The following is a 19341-nucleotide window of genomic DNA, read 5'->3' as shown; positions in this document are numbered from 1 at the left end:
TGAGCCCAACAGAAGTGAAAGCATTGGAGGGCATGCGGCTCATGTTCACTCAGGCACGACGACGCTCATCAGCAAATCATCATGGATGACCTAAAAAAAGTAGTGTTGTTCCGATACCGTTTTTCGGACCCTGATACAGTTTCCGATACCCGGCTTTGCAGTATCGGCCGATACCATACCGATACTTGAGGTTTTTTTTTTTTTCCTCAACATGAAAAAGCTGTCCTGCCATTGGTTCAGAGCATTCAAGGGCCAATAGAATATCTTAGTTTGGCATGCAGTGAACATGTCACATATCAGTGAGTGTCGTGCGCGAGCAAGACAAGATGCTGCATCCAAAATCCTATATTAGCGTTGGAATTAATGGTATCGGTATCGGAACAACACTACTAAAAGGAGACATCTGACTTGGGAGAATGACCAGTAACACACAAACAGTGAGCCTTTTATTAGTTTGGCTCTTATTTATTGAAAGTAGAAACCTTTCTACGCGTTTGTCTTTACAAAACCGCTTATGTACACTACAGTGCTGACAGTTGAAAATGGCTGAAATCAAAATAGAAAAACACACACTTGAGATAAATAAATCCTGAAAAAACAAGTCCCTGAAGACTTTTCTACCGTCAATGCCAGTTTGTACAAAAAATATATAGCTCATGTCAGGTTTTTCATTTGACCACACCTGAAGCCCCCCAAGGCATTAAAAACAACAAAAACAACCCCTCAAAGTGAAACCTTCCAAGGCGCAAAAGAGCACAAGAAGTGAGGCGTTAGCTTACATTTTGGAAATAGATGCCACTCGAGCTGCGAGACTAAATGGCGGAAACACAGTTCAACTTGTAGGAAGTCCTGCTGCCATTTTTTTTAAGGCTTTGGTCTAATTTTCCAGTGTGGGGGGAGTCCAAGCGAGAAACTTTGGATGACGAAACAACAAAGACTGTGTGAACATTCCATAGTTTACAGTTGAGGACAGGCACTGGGGGTAGGGTGGGGGGGTCGTGGGCTACATTAGCAATTGGGGAGGAAGAGACAAGAAACATTCCACAACCGACAAACACAAGAGACAAATTGTTTCAACGTTTGGAAGCAGAATGTCCGTCACAAATGGCTTTAGGAAGCGTCGCCTGCGGCCAACATTCATGATAAGGATGAAAACAAGTTATACAAAAGTCTTGCAAGAAGACATCTCCCCTGTGGGAGTCCAGAAATGACATCCATCCACTCATATGCTGAATCTGTGCAATGCTGAAGAATGACGGGGGAACCGTGGGCTGTTTATGGCCGTAGGTTGCCCAATTACAATTGAGGATTTTTCCTAATCGGGATTTGAACGGCAGCAATATCATGATTTAAAAATGTTAAAATGCCAGGTTGTAGCTGTGGATTTTGAGCAGACTGGGTTACCTTTAACCACGGTTGAGCTAATTATTTGGGCCAAGCGACTGGGTTCAAATTGGATTTGGGCAGGCCAATTACATAACATTTCTTCATATCGCCGCACACGGTGCTTTTTAGACTTGTTGGAAAACATTGGTGATTAAAAAAAAAAAAAAAAAAAACTATTATTTTTAACCACAGCCGTACCGATAACCTTTTGGACCCAGAGCTGGGTTAGTTATTTCAACCAATTTGGCTGACTTTTAACCCAGCAATGTAAAGAGTGCATGATCATGAATCCAAATACGTACGTTAATTGAGTCTTGAGCCAGCAGGCAGTTGTGACATTACTCCGATAAGACAACATGGCAAGAGCTGGATCCATAGGCAACACTCGATGGACCATGTCAAAATACTGTAGTAACATCTCAGGAGGCAGTAAGTGTTATCAGGTGACGTCATATTGTCTCACCCACTGGATTACATCAGGCCAACGCTACAAGTGTTGTGTAAGATGACGGCTTTTTTTTTCATTAAAAAACAAAACAAAACAAAAAAAACAGTCTGGGCCACAAAATGGAAGCACTAACTAGCTGCACGTTGTACAGTAAAACGTCATCCTTCACAAACGAGACTCGACGCACCTGTTTTGCAGCACTTGTCAAACCAGACTGGGACTTCAACACCAACTCGTGTACATGAAAGTGCAATCTCAAAGGGACGTAAAAAGCTGTTAAATGAAGCACTTTCCCTTTTAAAAGGAAAGCTTTACATTTTTGTGTGTAAAACAAATCAATAGGTACAAAAACCCCATCAACTCTGCTCCTCTTCAGGATTCGGGGGAGGTGGGGGCGGTGGCGGGGGAGGCGGAGACTCGGAGGAGGAGGGTGGCGGCGGGGGAGGCGGAGTGAAGGCGTGAGTTGGCGGTTGGGGAGGCGGGGCCGGTGTGACGGGCGGGTAATGAGGGGGAGGGTGTGGGGGGAACGGCTGCGAGGGGAGGAAGTGATGAGAGGGGAAGTGCGAGGGGTAGAAGGGTTTGGCGTGGGGTGGGTGGAACTGGTGGGGGGACATGAGGGGGGCCATTTGGGGGTAGTAATGCTGGGGCTGGGCGGTGGCATCCCCCGGGTGAGGGGGGTGCAGGTGCAGCTGGCTGATGTGAACTGGGTGGGGGGGCGGCACCTGACTGAGGAAGGGGGGCAGATTTTGGTGTGAGGTGTGGGGGAGTCTGTGGGGGAGATGAGAGTGAGGCAGGAGCGGCGAATAGGGAGGGGGGAGCATGTGATGGGGAGGCGGCATGGGGGGAGGATATTGCTGCATGTGGTGCCCATGCGTGAACGTCCGGGGGCTCATGTCAATGCTACGAGTCCACTTTTCTGCCAGCGCGCGAGTCCGCGCGTCGCCATGGGAGCCCAGGTGGGCGTGGAACTCCGAGGAGGTCGGCGTGCGCATGTCGGCGTGCGCTTCCGGCTCGATGGGCGGGGCTAGCCGGGAAGATGCCGATTCGGTGGAAGGGTGCGGGTGAGAGTCGGGTGGGGGCTTGGGACTCTGTGATGAAGAGGAGGAGGAGCAAGGGCTGGCAGCAGCTAACGCGTGGCGTAAAGACGACGACGGTTGCGGCGAGGAAGTCTTTGGGGACAAAGAGGACGAGCTGGAAGACGGCGTAGTGGCGCTCGCTGGACGATGATGATGATGATGATGATGATGAGGGTTCTCTGTTGATTTTGCGTCAGGAGAGTGAGGAACAGGTGATGAGGGTTTGCTCTTTCCTGGAAGTTCTGCTTTGACTTGAATCGGAGGTGACTGTGGACGTTTGGGGCTCCCATCATCCTTCGCAAGCTCATTCTCCGCCGGCTTGTCGCTCGCGCTCGCTTCTGAGTCCACTGAAGCGGCTGGTGCAGACAAAACAGGTGAATGAGGACCAGGAAGATCTTCCGTTGTTGGCAACGTCCTGTTCGTGGCTGCACTCAACTCCTCCTCCACTTTTATCCTCTCCTTTGCTTCTTCCTCCTCAGCCTTCGCTCCTTCCAACATGTCCAGATCCTCCTCTCCCTCCTTCTCCTCCTCTTCCTCTTCCTGGCCTCCCCGCTCATACTGTCTTAAGCGGACGTGCCATGCCAGGCTGCAGACGGCCGACACGGTCTTGAACTGGTGGACCACGTTGCGCGGGATGAAGTAGACGTCGTCGTGGCACAGGCGGATGCGGGCGTAGCGGATGCCCTCCCGACGAAGTTGGTTCAGCTTGGCATCATCCACCCATTGCACACACTGAGAGGCAATACCATACAATACGTCAGTATTGTTCAATTCAAACAATGGAAGATTATTTTTTTATGCTTTTTTTCCTTCAAATTGCAATAAACACACTCCTAAACCTTGTCAACAGCTTTCCCAGAATAGTTGACAAGAGTTATAGTTGATTGTTTTAAAGCAATATTTGTGCCGCCCGGAACCATGACTTGTCCACGTTTACGTCATGGACATTTGTTGCACATGTCTGCATTCAGTTAACTCATTCACTGCCTTTGACAAGTATACTTGTCAATTGTATTTTTTAGAGCGGTGCTAAATGGGGGCGAATCTGAGCATGCTCCACTGGAAATATCAAACTTGGAAACAACTTTACTGATGCCCAACCACCGGTAGATGACATCATTGCCCCATTTTATAAGAAATAAACACAGTTTCAGAGTCCATGGGAGAAATGGTTGTATTTTGGCAAACCTACATTTTTCTGCTGTCAATTATAAAAGAACGGGACGGGACAAAAAGTAGGGAGTCTATTCTGTTATTTGGTAGATTCGGTTTATATATAATTATTGAATGTATTATCACGTGAGTATTGGAAATGTAAAAATTTTCTATAATGACTGGCAGTGAATGAGTTAATGGCACAAAGAAAGAAAAAGGGAAAACAGGACAAATAAGGTATTGTGCGAGTGCCCCGTCTCACGCCTTTCAAAACCTCGTCTTCCACTAAACTAGTGGTGTTAAAGCCACAAGGGCCGGAGACCTCCATGTTTAGGTTTCCCACATACAACACAGCTGATTCATATTCAAACTCATCGGCAAGCTCTGCAGGAGCCTGATATAATTGAATCAGGTATGTTGGAGTAGAGAACCCTCAAAAATGCAGGATTCCAGCCCTCAAGGAACGGACTTTGACACCTGTGCACTATCATGCAAAGTTGAAACTTCTCCAGCTAACTTAGCGGACAAACTGGTCTGAACAAATGGCTAAAAAGAGCTAGTGACAGACTGAGAGCAAATTAAACGAGAAGTCTTAAGATGGTACCACTTTAGATGCAAGATCATTTAATGCAGTATAACTTTCACCCAGCAGGTGGTAGCATACATCATCACATAAAATGTATCCTTCTGCCTCTCTTCCAAAATGTGGATGTGTGTGTGTGTGTCCAAGACCTGAGAGAGCGGAGGTTCATAAAGATCCAACTGCAGCCGCTGAACCACGTATGGGAAATCGGCGGCGTGGAAGCACACCACATCTTTGGTGACGCGAGGAGGCTCCAAGCTGTAAGCACAAAAGTGTCATCAGCCCGCGTGCGGCTTGATTGAGTGCAAACAAAAGGCTCAAAACAAACACGTACCCTGCTTTGTAGCACACGGCCTTCAGCACGCCCACTGCCGCCGTGGTCTGACGCTCGAAACCCTGGCCGATGTGGTCGGCGTGCGCTCGGGTCCTGTCCTCAAAGAGCATCTCTCTGGGCTCGCTGGTCCTGGGCAGGGACTGCAGGAGGTTCTTCACTTCGTTGGTGGAACTGCGAGAGGAGAGGACAGACTTGCTTATTATTACAGTTGGGCTGAGCAGGAGTCACGCTACGGTCTGCTCACTGCTGGATCGACAAGAGAGTCAAAACACGTTTTGCAGGGAGCTCCATTGCAAAGCGAGTGTGAACAGACCAGGGTTATTATAGTCTTGGAATTTTCATTATACTTAGTTTTTATTTCGTTTTGGGGTCCTAATTATTTTTTAATGACACTGGAGTTGGAGTTAACTGTAAAAATAAATACACAACGTTAAGAATTACATCCACTGTATATTTAAATACAAAAAATGCTTCGTTTTAAAAACATCGCTAGCCTAGCACTAACAGGAAGTTAGCAGATGCTAACTTGAAGTTAGCATCGACTGCGGGAGTGTTTTTCCTTCAAATAACAAATATCACACTAGGAATCTTTCCACAGGTGTATATTTGGCCTTACCGTTTTCTTTTAAAAGGCGACTTTGGTATGTCGGCTACAGGGATCATCTGCTCTCCCGGTCTCACCCACATGATGGGCCCGTCGTCGCTCTCATCGGGACTCATCAGGCTCAGGCTGGACAAGGTTCCCCACGGAAGAGTGCGCTGGAGCCAGGCACAGAAAGCACATGTCCATTTCCCGCTCAACACCAAAATGGTGGCAAAATAATATTTGGGGGGAAAAAAGCGGATCTGCTCAACTGAGCGTGGCCCTGACAGCTATGAAGAGTTTGAGGATGTGTGCCTTTTGATATTCAGCATATGAAGCCAATTTTCCACACTGCATGCTGAGGCAGAGTCAACACTGACAGAGCGCACAAGCAGAGGCTGTCACATCTCAACAGTAAACAGGACATTTCATTGGCCCGGTGTTGTTCAAATGGCAAAGCTGGCATTTATTGGACGTTATCTCAGACAGACAGCCGCCCGCGCTTCTTGCCGATGTCGCCATTCATCTGGATCTCGGCGGGACTCACCTTCAGGAAGGGCGACTCCTCCAACATGCCGAGGAATTCCGGGAAGAAGTTGCCCACCTCCTCGTCCACGGCCCCCACCAGGCTAATCTGCCTCATTGCCCCGGCTCGGTATGTGCCGTGGCTGTAGGTTCGCTTCACCTGCCACGCCGAGAAACAAAATGTGATGATGATGACATTGTCACTGTTTTATGTTGTATCTGGGTTCATATTTTGGCAAATTGTGCTGAAGATGTGTGGCCCCAGGTTCAACGCACCTGTGTCCTCTCCGTATGCTTTCAATAGTCTCTCATATAACCACACAGACAAACAGAAGGGACGCATCCAAACATCCCTGCCTTATAAATCATTTTTCAACACTTTAATCGCTACAACTCAACTGGAAAAAAAAATCATGTGGTTCTTAAAAACTAGCTGTGTCCAGAATGATCACCGGCTTCCACCATTTAAAATCCCTCTTGTCAACCCCCAATGAAGTTTAGGTGTTCTGGTAGCCTTTTCATTACATTTATTTCCCACATCCCCAGTTATAAAAACAATGTGAACACTTGTGCAACCACTTTTTTTTTATTTATTTTTTTTAACGTCCCCCCTCTTAAAAATGTTTTTATTTTCAGTTGACTTGTAAAGTTTATAAGTCACATTACAGGTGGAAAACAACTTGAGATGATTGATCTTGGTGTCAGTTTTTTTAAATCACAAAAAGCTGACATTTGAACAGGGCTGCGTAAACTTTTTATATCCACTGTACTTGAAATAGTCTTACTGAGTCAGTGACCTAGATACTGACGGATCATGTTTTTGTGTGCACACACTTTCAACGCTTCACTGAGCCTCATTAATGTACCGTATTGTTGTAATGACCAGTTTGTCTTGGTGTGTGTGGAAGCACACCAAGAATAGTGACAGACAGTCCTTCCTCTTGTTGACATCAACTGTTGACCTCCTCCTCACCTCTGAGCATCTTTTTGCGTGTGTTTGTGCTTGTTGTCGCTGTGTTGCGGATGTGGCTCAATCAGAGCAAGTCTATTAGTGTGTTAAAGCACTGCGTCACAACAAAGCCGCTGCTATGCCCAACACATTTATTACAACATCTCTCGCCACACTTGGCTGGCAACAAAAGAGTTGCTTGAATGCGCTCTGAGTAAAAGCGCCGCATTAGCCAACTGGGCGCATTTTATTGATCGTGTTCAAATGAACACGGCTACGGAGTTGATGCTGATGTGATCCCTCCCTCCATGTATGGATGAGGACAATAACACAAGGTAATTACAAAATAAAAACAAAATGCTGAGACAGCACAGTCAAAACACAAATCAAATCTTGAAGTTTTAAAACGAGTGCCACTATACTCTTCTCATTGGTGTCTAAACAGGAATCAGTGGCAGGAAATGATTGACTGAGTTGGGGACGGAAAAAAAAATAGGGATAGCCATCAGGCGAAGCAAAATGATTTATTTTGTTGACAATCCTGTGCAGACAATGACAGCCTGAAGTCTGGAACCCATGGACATCACCAAACGCTGGCTTTCCTCCTCTGTGATGCTTTGCTAGGCCTTTACTGCAACTCTCTTCAGTCTTTGAACGTCTTTCTGCCTTAAGTTTTGCCGTGAGCAAGTGAAATGCATGATCGATTGGTCACAGATCGAGTGATTAACTCGACCATCGAAGAATATTCCACTTCTTTGCTTTAAAAAAAAACAACTCCTGGGTTGCTTTTGCAGTATGTTTTGCATCATTGCCCAGCTCTACTATTAAGCACCGTCCAATCAACTTTGCTGCATTTGTCTGAATCCGAGTAGAAATTATATCCCTATACACTTCAGAATTCATCGGGCTGCTTCTGTCTTTTGCCAAATCATCACAAAACACAAGTGGCCAAGTGCCATTGAAAGCCATGCATGCCTATGCCATCACACAAACACCACAAATTTACAGAAGATGTGGTGTTCTTTGGATCATGAGCTGTTCCAATTCTTCTCCAAACCTTCTTCTTCTCATCATTCTAGTACAGGTTGATCTTCGTCTCATCTGTCCAAAGAATGCTGTTCCAGAACTGGCCGGACTTCTTCAGGTGTTTTTTGGCAAAGTCAATTCTGGCCTTTCTATTTTTAGGCTGATTAATGGTGTCCCAGGTGTCCCAACACTTTTGAACATATTGCCCTTATCTTATCCGCACAGGAACAAAAGGGGCAGTTCGGAAGCACTCCCTCAGATGTATGTGAGCGTGCACACCTGGCCCTGGATGTATTCATCAATGTACACGCATAGGCAGACACTGTGTCGACTTCCCAAGGTCACTGGCGACAGTGCAGCGGGCGGAGAAAAATGGCGTTGGCGCCGCTCTTAAAGGGACAGTACTAACAGCACTTTAACTTATTAAGCCACTGTATTTGATAGACTGAGGAATGAGCCGATCGGGCAGCCAGGGTGGAAGCAAATATTATAACATGAATATTTGATGAAAAAACAAGCAGAGAAACAGCATAAACTGCTGCACGCCGTGTAGTGCGACACGGACACGCACAAACACATACACATGCTGTGCTCACTGACAAACAACAGACAGTAGCTCCTTTTATACTGCACGAAAGAGTATTTCCGCGCCTTTTGCTCCTGGTGTTGGTATGTCTTGTGCATTCTGCACACTAGAAGGCACAAACGCCTTTTCATTAGTGGAACAGTGGGAGCTCAAAATGAGCTGCACACCACTGCAAATTACAAACACAATGTTCAAGAGGAGCACTTTTTACAAGCACAATTCTATATGTCTTGTTCAATAGAGCCATTTTTTCATGTCCCTCTCATCACTGGATCACTCCAAATTTCGAGGAGCAGTTGCCACCATTGTTGCTTGGGCTCTCATTAGATTTGAGCGATGGGACATTAGCCGGAATGGCAAAGCTGTCTAATGTGACACAGATGGAAGCAGATGCTCCAACCAGTTGGTCAGTGAGGTCATTAGCGCATCCATAAGGGATGTAGTGGAGAGAGGCGATGTATACTAAGCGCCATCACTTTTATATGCAAACTACCGCTACTCGTCTGCCTGAGTGAAGAATTGATAATAAAGGCAACTTTAATTTTAGGGTGTAAAACCACAGAATTAGAAAGTAGTAACATTTGTTGTGTTTAACACAATATGAACAAAAAAACACCCCCATCCCATTAAAAAAAATAAAAAATAAAATCTGCTTTTACCAACAGTTTATATCACACCTGCCCACAACTCTCTGAATGAATGACGCCCGTGTGAGGACCTTACCTGAGAGTAGAAATGCGCCATTGTGGTTGTTTCGATGTCCTTCTTTCCCAGGACCTCCATTTTGACCGGCGCTGATGAGAAGTTTGTGGAGAAGTAGTCCAGGAAGTCGGGCAGGTAGGAGGCTTCTCCGTGGATGATGCCCATCACATAATGTGCAGCCTAGGAGACAGGAAATAAAGGTGAAAAAAAAATTCATGCATTCATAGTATGGTATGGCAGAATGATACTGAAAAATAATCTAATAGCGATTTTTCCCCCCACCCTAAACATTACAATATGCTAATTTTTTCCCATGGTTTTTTGTTTGTTTGTTTGTTTTAAAACAAAAACACAAGCAATAAGTTTGTATATTATAATCAGGGTTATTATAGTTTTGGATTTTTCATTATAGTTTGTTTTTATTTTGTTTTGAGATTTGTTTTTAAAATTTAGTGAGTTTTAATTAGTTTCAGGGAGGCTCTGTTTGGTTTTATTAGTTTTAGTTTTAAAAAAAATATTTACTCTTAGTTAGTTTTAGTATTAGTTAATTTAAAAAAAAAATTGTATATTACTTGCGTGCAATATTTAATAAGCGCCATGGTAAAATGAAAAATGCAACACCATTCTTACCTAGCATTGCGCTTTGGCTGAATTAAAGGAAAAAGCAGGCAAGGCGAGCCATTGGAGCCAAATTCAAACATGCAAAATTGGCACTTGTCATCTGAAGGTGCTTCACTTCTGTGAGACACACTGTCAAACATCCTTATTCCGATTTAAAAAAAAAAAGAAGAAAAAACAAACAAACAAAATGTCCTGATTAACTATACTTAAATCAAATTTAAAATCAACCCCAAAGACGACACAACACAACACAAATGAAGCAGGTTGAAAATTGAAAAGTGCATTCGACCACATTGACGTCCATTTGAATTCAATTAAATTGTTCAGCCCGAAATTCTCATCTGCTCAACAGTGGATGAGTTTGCTGGTACCTGCGACGAGTCCTCGCTGAACGCCAGCTTGACAAACTCCTGGGCGAACCTCTGCCTCTGGCCGGCGGAGAGCGAGGACAGCTGCGAGGCGTAGGCGTGGGCCACCAGAGCGCCGCCGTTGGGCTGAGCCTCGACATGGATGTAAGGGGCAAAGTCCAGGTCCGAAAGGCCGGGATGGACGTTGCGTGTTGGCTGCTTGTTTGCGGAACCTTGCGGGCTCACGTAAGACGAGTGCAGGTGTGGGCTTTTGTTGTTGGGCCAAGGGCAAACGGGTAATGGCGGTTTAAAGGGCGACATGGCAGTGGGGGACGCAGCGGAATTGGCGAGCAGCTGAGCTGCTGGCGAGGGGAGAAGAAGCAGGCCGGCACAAACGGTTTGGCACGAGCGATGGTACATCTTCACTCGCTTGTGCTTCTCTCCCTCTTTGTGTTTCTTCTTCTTTTTCTTCTTGACTTTTTTGATTTGCAGCTCTGAGTTGATCGTGGCTTTGACGCCGCCATCTGCAAGGGAAAGAAATCACTCAAGTGTAAAGTGCTTTCTAGCACAGTCAAAAGTTGTATTCATTAACGTGGTTGCTTCTGTCTTCATGTTTGTGATTGCCCTCTTTTATTTATATGGTGTTTCAGTGTTTAAGCGCAGTCCACGTGTTCATAAAATCATTGTTTCATGAAATGCGAAAGTTCAAATGATAAAGACAAAGATTTGTTTGCACAATTGTTGTAATCCGATGTTCTGACTTATATTCATGCCACATTTTGTGGTCCAATTTCATGAAGCTGTCGTAGTGGACACATAAAAGACTGCAATTGAAACGTAAGCAAGTTAACAATTGCATTTGAAGCCCGGATAGATATGCTTCTGCATCAGTACACTGTCAAGCGACCAATAACATCTTGTGCCGTCTCGTTTGCACCCCAGGCACGTTTTTTTTTTTTTTTTGATGGCACATAATGCGGGAATGAGGCAGGCTGAGCGCAGACTGTAATACAATGTGTGTGTTGGTGTGTGAGGGAACAATAAAGAGAGCAACAGAGCAAGTATTTGCACACAATCCCCCCCCCCCCATGTAATATGTAACAAATACATGAGAAGAGCTACTGAAAAAAAAATTATATCACAATTGTAATATTGAGAGTGAGAAAAAAATTGCTATAAAATTATTTTTCAGCATCGTTCAGCCCTACTATGAATGCATGATTTTTCCCCCACTCTTATTTGAACCTGGGGAGTGATGGCTGCTAAAATTGCACTAATTACAAGTACGCAAGTGTAGCCACAAGATGACATTAAACAGCGTCCAGACAAGTTCCCACACACAAGCACGTGAACAAATAGCCCCAGCGGTCGTAAACTAGCCGCTTGCAGCTTATTGATTTCCTTTCGCTGTCTCCTCTGGCCGCCTCGCTGGCTGCGATGCCCGCTTCAGCTGTAAACTTGAACTGATAAGATTTCTTCTTTCCGCTACTAACCTTTGAAAAACTTCTTGGAAAAACAAAACACTCGTTCAGCCTCCTCCATTCAGATGCATCAAATCCACGAGTGTTTTTTTTATTTTTATTTTTATTTTTGCTTTGCCTTGCACACATGACTGGCAAATACCAAGCTGACTACACAGGACGGAAACACAATTTAATGTATGGTTAACTTAGTGTTATCAACATCCCCATTTGTGTCTACTGGTTCAGTATTTTTATATTATTATATTTAAAAAATAAAAAGAAGGATCTATATGTACCTACCTTTAATGGGCTGCATGACCTCTCCATTCTCCCGCTTAATGTCGTTCATCACTTTGTGCTTCTTCTTCTCCTCACGTTGCCCTCGCTCCCGATCTTTAGTCTTGTCCTTGTTGAGGAGCTCTGCGAGCACACAGAGGAGACCTTCAGTGTCCTAAAGCTAATAAAAAACATGCTTTTACTCGTTCGGTCATCTTACAGGTTGTTAAAAGTCCCTTGTGCACAACATTAAAGGCAGAAGAGCTATGATGCAGAAATGATCCTAGCACTTGATGTTTTCTATGATATTTTATGGGATAGGCTTTGCACGATCAGGATTTTGGAGCTGCTCAAAATTGTTTTGTTTTTTTTAAACAACAACAACAACAACAACAACAACAAATAACTGAACTGACCAAAATATGGATGGACTAATCTATCTATCTAACCAACGTGTTTACTTGCTGTACAGCTAACCAGCTAATTATTCAAAAGGGCGTTGGGAGCCCAACTCACAAATAGCCAAAATTTTAAAATAACTGGTCGCCCACTTAAATGTATTGGGAAAAATAGAAACAATAAAACCCGAAAAATTCTACCAAAAACATGAATAAGCATTCACATTCACAAAATAAATTGGGGTTGGGGAAAAAACAAAAACTGGAAAACAATTGAAAAAATAAAATAAAATAAAATAAATTAAAATCCAACTTTAATGTTTTATTTTGTGGATTTGCAAATTATGACAACAGCTGATCACTGATTTTGCATAAATCAGCCAATCTGTTCCCCCAATCTTGCACAAAACTTAATGATATATTATGAACATTAATCATTTCTAAGGGACCTGCGGCATCTACTCATTTCATTCTAGCAGCGTTTTCCCCCTTTCCAAAGAGTTCTTTTCTTTGAAACCACTTGAGTCTCTGTCAACCTTCTTAGAAAAAAAAAAAAAAAAAAAAAAAAGAAGAAGAAGCTGCGTTGTTTTTTTTTCCCCCTCAGTGAGCTTGTGGACGTGGGGAGTGTGAAAGTGAACACGGCAGGGTTGCGGGCGCCGCTCGCACAATCAAAGTGGAAAATGCTTTCATGGAGGCTTCAAAAGAAGGCTTAAAGGGCCAACAGGAGAATAGGTGCAATGACGATCCTTCCGTTTGAAAAAAAATTCATTTTTAAATTTTAGTGGGTTGTTTCTCTTCTATTTGATATGAAGGTGTTGGACAGGAGGAATCTGCAAGAACACATTCTAACCAATGTGTGAATTTTGCGCTAAATGACTGCAAGCTTCCTGGCAACGTGATTGAAAACATCTATTTAGCTGGCCTGTAAAGTGCCAACAAAGGAAGAAGCTCAGCGGACAGATTAATGTGACAGACATGCCAGGACATACTTCAGACCTTCCAGTGTGTGCATGCGCTGGGGGTTTCCTATGAGGCTTGACTACACTACCGGAGCTGCAAGGCATCAAAAGGTCACAGCCGTCATGAATGAGCAGGTAGATGTTATCACGTCACTCACAGCCAGACTGACAATGTAAACGTGGATTTTCTTGAAGGAGGAGCAGGTTTGGCGAGAAAAAAACAACAACCTTTTTTGCTTTGCACGGTAACCGGTAAGTGATCACACATCATCATTCCACTGTGTGAAACGTCACCTGAGGTTGGACATCAGTGATTTAACATTTTCCTCTCACCTTGTTTTTTTTTTTTTAAACAAAATTCATCAGTATTACAAAAACATATATCAGAATTATAAGACATAAATGTTTGGGTGCCCTGCGATTGGTTGGCAACCAGTCCAGGGTGTCCCCCGCCTACTGCCCAGAGCCAGCTGAGATAGGCGCCAGCAACCCCCGCGACCCTTGTGAGGAATAAGCGGTCAAGAAAATGGATGGATGGATGGATGGATAAATGTTTGGTTTAGGCTTAAACTAAAATTAGGGCAAATTAACCATGAATTAACATGAATGACAGTTGATTTATTTATTAGCATTGTTACTGGCAGACTTTTAAGCATCCATCACAAGTTTGACAACTTTACAAAATTCTACCAGTATAAATCATAAATTGGGTTACAACAATGATGTAAACAAATATGTGGCTTTGTAATTTCAACTTCTCATGAAACTATGGATTATGTAAACAAACATTAGGATGGCAACTGTGAAGAACTAAATCAATCTAGACGTTATAAAATGTTAATATACATACCTAAACCATAACATCTACCAATTGACCGAAATGATACCGTTTTTTAATTCCTTAAGATGACCACTGCTGCTGTTCTGGTTAGCAACTAATAGGGGCACTATTTGAGAGAACACACAGAAGGGATGTAATTGGGCTTCCCTCTGCTACAAATTGTAATGTCACAACGACTCTTGTTGCTTTAGCGTGCGATGCAACGTATGTGAAAGGCGGGTCACCCAAATGAAATGGGAGTCAGTGCGCCGACCGGCAGCCACATCAGTCACCGAGCAGTAAAAGCTGCCCAATTGACAGCCCGCATGAATATTTCATAGTATATTGACATCTTGTGTGCCGGTGACAGTTGTGTCCACAACACGTTTCTTGACAGCTGCTGTCGCTGTTCACGGCGCGACCTCTTAAACTAACCAAGTGGATGACATCATTCACACAGCAACACTCGCATGCGTAAACAGCCTACCAGCCTGCAATGGTGTATCACTAACTACAGCGCCAGTATAACTAAATATGCTGTTATAATACAGTCATAGGCTACAATATGTATAAGAGAATATTGCTTTTGATGTTTTGCATGTTTTTACTTTGAGTTCACCATTTATTGTTTTGACCTTAGCATAACAGCTCATGCCCATAACTTGGCAAAATGCCCTTTTTAAAATGTGCACCCACTTGATCATGCACCAACTGAGACGGCAGCTGGAAAAGTGTGGTGGTAAGTACCTCAAACAAGGTTAAAAAAAGCACACATGAATCTGTTAAACATAATTCACAAAAACTGACCAAATTGCAGCTTGGTATTATCTGTGACATAGCTATCCATTCATTTTCTTGACCGCTTGTTCCTCACAAGGGTCGCGGGGGGTGCTGGAGCCTATCTCAGCTGGCTTTGGGCAGGCGGGGTACACCCTGGACTGGTTGCCAGCCAATCTCAGGGCACACAGAAACGAACAACCACCCACACTCACAAGCACACCTCGGGACAATGCGGAGCGCTCAATTAACCTGCCATGCATGTCTTTGGAATGTGGGAAGATACCAGAGTACCCGGAGAAGACCCACGCAGGCACGGGGAGAACATGCAAACTGGAGCCTAGAATCGAACCCGAGTCCTCAGTACTGGGAGGCGGACGTGCTAACCACTCGATCACTGTGCCGCCTGTGTGACATAGCTAAGCATTAAAAAATATTGGGTTGTTTTTCGGACCCACAGCAATTTGGCTACCGTTTACCCAAGGTTGGGTTCATTAGTTTTTAGCCAGCATATTGGTTGGAAGGTTGCATTTGGGCTTAACGAAAAGCTGAAACGTTTGTTGTCTACTGAGAATGGAAGCAAAATAATGAAACTTTCTTAAAAATGCTGTCAGGAAGGACATCTGGTGTTTTTGACAATCATGTCATGTGAGTTGACTTGCTGTGGCAAGTTGTGGAAAGTTGCTTCTTTGGTAATAACATTAGTATTATTACCTAAGTGATACTGATAACCTGGTGGTAGCCCATTCCTTCATAGCTTTAACTCAACAGTATAGTTTTACTAGCAATAGGCCGATATGTTTTTCTCTCTCTCAGGCCCAATTATTAGCTGTCAAGGAGGACATAACATCTTTGTTTTAAAATTCTAACAAAAAGTTCAAGGAGCTCCAGGGGTCATCAGCATGTCTTAAAAGTTAAATGAAAATGTAAACAAAAGCTACCTATAGTTTTCTACAGTAAAAGTTTTCCAAAAATAAAAATAACTGAAATGTTGATTTAACTTTCTCTGATCTTTGATTTAATTCCAAACAAAAACATAAGGTGCAGCATTCCCAGAGTCTGTTGGCCGTCAGATTTATTTTATTTTTTTAAGGCTCATCCAAATGCTGAATATCAGCGTTGATAATCGGTCTGACCGATAATAGGTCTATCCCTACTTTGATACCTTGTTGGATTAAAACCTTGACCGGGTTACTTTTCACGTGTAGCAGTTTTAAGAGTGTTAAAGTTGTTAATCTTTGCTGTTTTTAATGAATTTTTTGAATATGCGGCAGTGCTCCACAAATTACCCCGCCCACCCTCACCCCCAGTCGGACTTTGGACAACCTTGCATTAATCGAACGAGACTAAATTGCAGCTTTAAAACGACGATATTGTTCGTGAGAAAGACATTCGTTGAAGCTAAGATTATTCAATAAAATGTGTCGAAAGTAACGCGCATGAATGGAGCGGAGGGGGGCGTGGTGCTCCACCAAAACAACACTTGGTCCATAATGGCGGGCGCCTGCCTGTCATCGTGTCATGACAGCGGCGTGTACTTTTAATACACACCCTCCATCCACAATAAAGCCTTCATTCGACGTTCAACACCGTTCAGACATGAAACCAAAGGACTTAACACACATTCGCTTTGTTTGTTTTTTCGACGGAGTATTCATTATCTATGCATTACGTTAGCTACGTGACCGCCGCTGCGAGGGTTCAGCAGCGGGTGAGCGAGAGCTGGCAGCCATTAGCCCCGTGGAAACGTCGACTCAGCCGGGGGGCTTTGTGGCGTCAACACCCCGCTTGTGTAGCAGTCCAGCCAGATTAACGGACGCCTTTGCCAAACGTCCGAAAACGAGACTGCCCAAAGCGAATTAGAAGGCACACACTCGTTCGGGGGGGAGGGCACATGTTAGACAAGTGGCTAAATGGACCGGCCACTTTGTGAAATAGTAAAGTCAACTTCATCTAATTGCGTTGAGTGGAGGTTACCGTGGCCTACCTACCTTTTTGTGGCAATGTGACATCCCCATTTGGTCTTTTCACTGGAGAAACGTGGCTCAATCTGCTAATGTCGTTGTTAACGGGCGTCACGAATAGTTTCTTTTTCACGTCTCCCTTGTCCCGCTGTTTATCCTTGCTCGGCTTCTTGTTTTTAACGGAGGACGAAGGCGCCTTGTAGAGGAAGAAGTCGCTCTGCTTCAAGATTTTGTGGCCAGTGGCGGCTGCTTGGCTTCCGCCGACTGTGGGGACCGACGCGGCGCTCGCGTTGGCTGGGTTGAGGCTCCACAAACCCGCCGCGAGACTCGGCTGCTTCGTCGGCTGCTGGAGTTTGTCTTTGCCGCTACAGTTGCCTCCCAACAGCCCTGCATCCCGATCCCGGACGACTTTCTTTGGTTTGACGCTCCTCTCCTCGACTCGGAGCTTCTTGGGCGGCGGCGCATTCAAGTCCCGGGAAGACTGCGGGTGGTTTTCGGGGGCTCTCTTCGCTTCCGAAGGCTTGGGGAACGGGCTTTTAACGGGAGCGACCGCCTCGGCTCCGCTGCCGAGGCGGACGGAGCTCAACGCGTCAGCCATCTTGAGGCTTCTCTTGCTAGTATTTACTCGCTTCGCTCAACTGGCGCGAGACGGGCGGGGGCGGGGCTTGACTCAGTTTGATTGACAGGTCCAGGGGGCCTAGTTTTACAGCGCACATAATACTACGTAATACTCAGTGGTTATCAGGAGCGCAATTGTAACAAACACTGACCTACATTTACAAAATAATTTCAAATCATTTTTTTTAATTAACTTTTATTAGCTTATTCCAGAAGTGTTCCTTTCATTCCCCCCTCTGTATTTCTTCTAACCTGCCCAGGGCCTTCAGAATGAATAGTACACGGTGATATTCCTTGAGATAAGAGATAAATTCGTTCCATGATCACGTTTGTATCTAAAAACGGAAGTCAAGTAAAAAATTTAAAAAACAAAAACAGTGACATGACATTTTGACGTCATTTCCAGTCGACAGCAGAGGGCAGCATAATGCCAAACTGTGCCCCTTTAAATTCTGTTGCGAATAAGTGTAAAGAAATTAATTTCAAAATTTTGCATAATATTTATCCTTGTAATGTCACAATCTCCAATTGTGCCGATATTAATGTGAATTGTTCGTTTTGTAACAATGATGTCGTGGTTTGTGATTAGTTGGACCCCAAAACGGCAACAAGACAGAAAACTCAATCTTTATTACAAAAAAAACTAACGTGACAAACAAAACTGTAAAATACAAAAGAACAATACTGGAACAAAAGGTGCTACCAATTGGGTAGGATCTTAAATACAAAAGTACAAACAAATCATGAATGGGCCTAATTAGACAAAACAAACACTACCACAAACGGGGAGATCGGACTGTAGGCTAACTCAGAGATGAGAGGGGGGAAAAAAAAAACATACGTTGTTGTATTTGAGTGAAACGTTTTAACTCCCAAGAGACTTGAAGGTTTGTTTGAATGGTGACTGCTAGTTTTTTTGTTGTTTTTTTTTTTTTTTTGGGGGGGGGGGGGGGGGGTTGTTTGTGTTTTTATTGTTACATGTATTGCTGATGCTCTGATCTGTGGATTTGATGTATCTGTAAAATTAGATTGTGTTAATCAAAAAACGGTCAAATCACCTTTCCCCATTTTATGGAAACTAACATCAACTGGCACTGCATGTAGCAATCATCACACATTGTATTTTATACATATATATATTTTTGTTACCATGTTTTTAGGTAATATTAATTCCACACAGCTCACAAGCCACTGTCTTAAACTGGTCCAACCAATCACTCTGAGAAATAGATGACGTGTGTTTGTCCGTGGGCTGAAAATGAAAATCCATCAAGGGGGATCCACTTGCCTCTTTGATCCAATCTTCCCAAGAGGATTATCTTATCTCCCTTTCACACACACAGAAAACACATCATTATACAGCATCTTGCGAACCGTCCGGGCTTTGTGCACACTTTGATTCACTGGATTCAAGACTGGCTATGATATCAGTATGAGGCAGACAAGCCGGGCAGCGAGATGATTAGTGACAGAACAAGGAAATGTGCATTGTGGGAGACTTACAATGGAAATTGAGCCACCAACTGTAGTAGTGAGAAAGTCGGTGTTCACTGTGGACAGTGAATAAAAAAAGATTCAACAAGAGGTGCCCTAGTTTGTAACCTTGCTTCATTGACACTATCCACAGCGTTTGCATTTACCTTGTGGTGAACTGGAGTGTGAATCTACGGAGCCCGTCTGGTGTCAGGGTCTGAATTTTTATTTATTTATTTGCTAATCTGTACCCACAGTTTAGTAAACTGTAT

General features: G+C 44.0%; 1 protein-coding gene across 1 annotated transcript; it reads right to left on the bottom strand.

Moving 5' to 3' along the window:
• Positions 1–441: 441 nt before the first annotated feature.
• LOC144003159 (uncharacterized) lies at positions 442–17624 on the bottom strand. The gene is made up of 9 exons (XM_077499073.1): positions 17006–17624; positions 12085–12204; positions 10346–10845; positions 9375–9533; positions 6113–6250; positions 5599–5741; positions 4983–5153; positions 4798–4906; positions 442–3642 (listed from the first exon to the last, which is right to left on the bottom strand). The coding sequence occupies exons 1-9, from the start codon at positions 17574–17576 to the stop codon at positions 2191–2193; spliced, it is 3363 nt and encodes a 1120-aa protein (XP_077355199.1). The 5' UTR covers positions 17577–17624; the 3' UTR covers positions 442–2190.
• Positions 17625–19341: the final 1717 nt, after the last annotated feature.

The sequence above is a fragment of the Festucalex cinctus genome, chromosome 16 (genome assembly GCF_051991245.1).
Source record: "Festucalex cinctus isolate MCC-2025b chromosome 16, RoL_Fcin_1.0, whole genome shotgun sequence".
In the NCBI taxonomy this organism is placed as follows: Eukaryota; Metazoa; Chordata; class Actinopteri; order Syngnathiformes; family Syngnathidae; genus Festucalex; species Festucalex cinctus.
The sequence above is the reverse complement of the archived record's forward strand: the minus strand, read 5'-3'. Positions and strand labels throughout refer to the sequence as shown.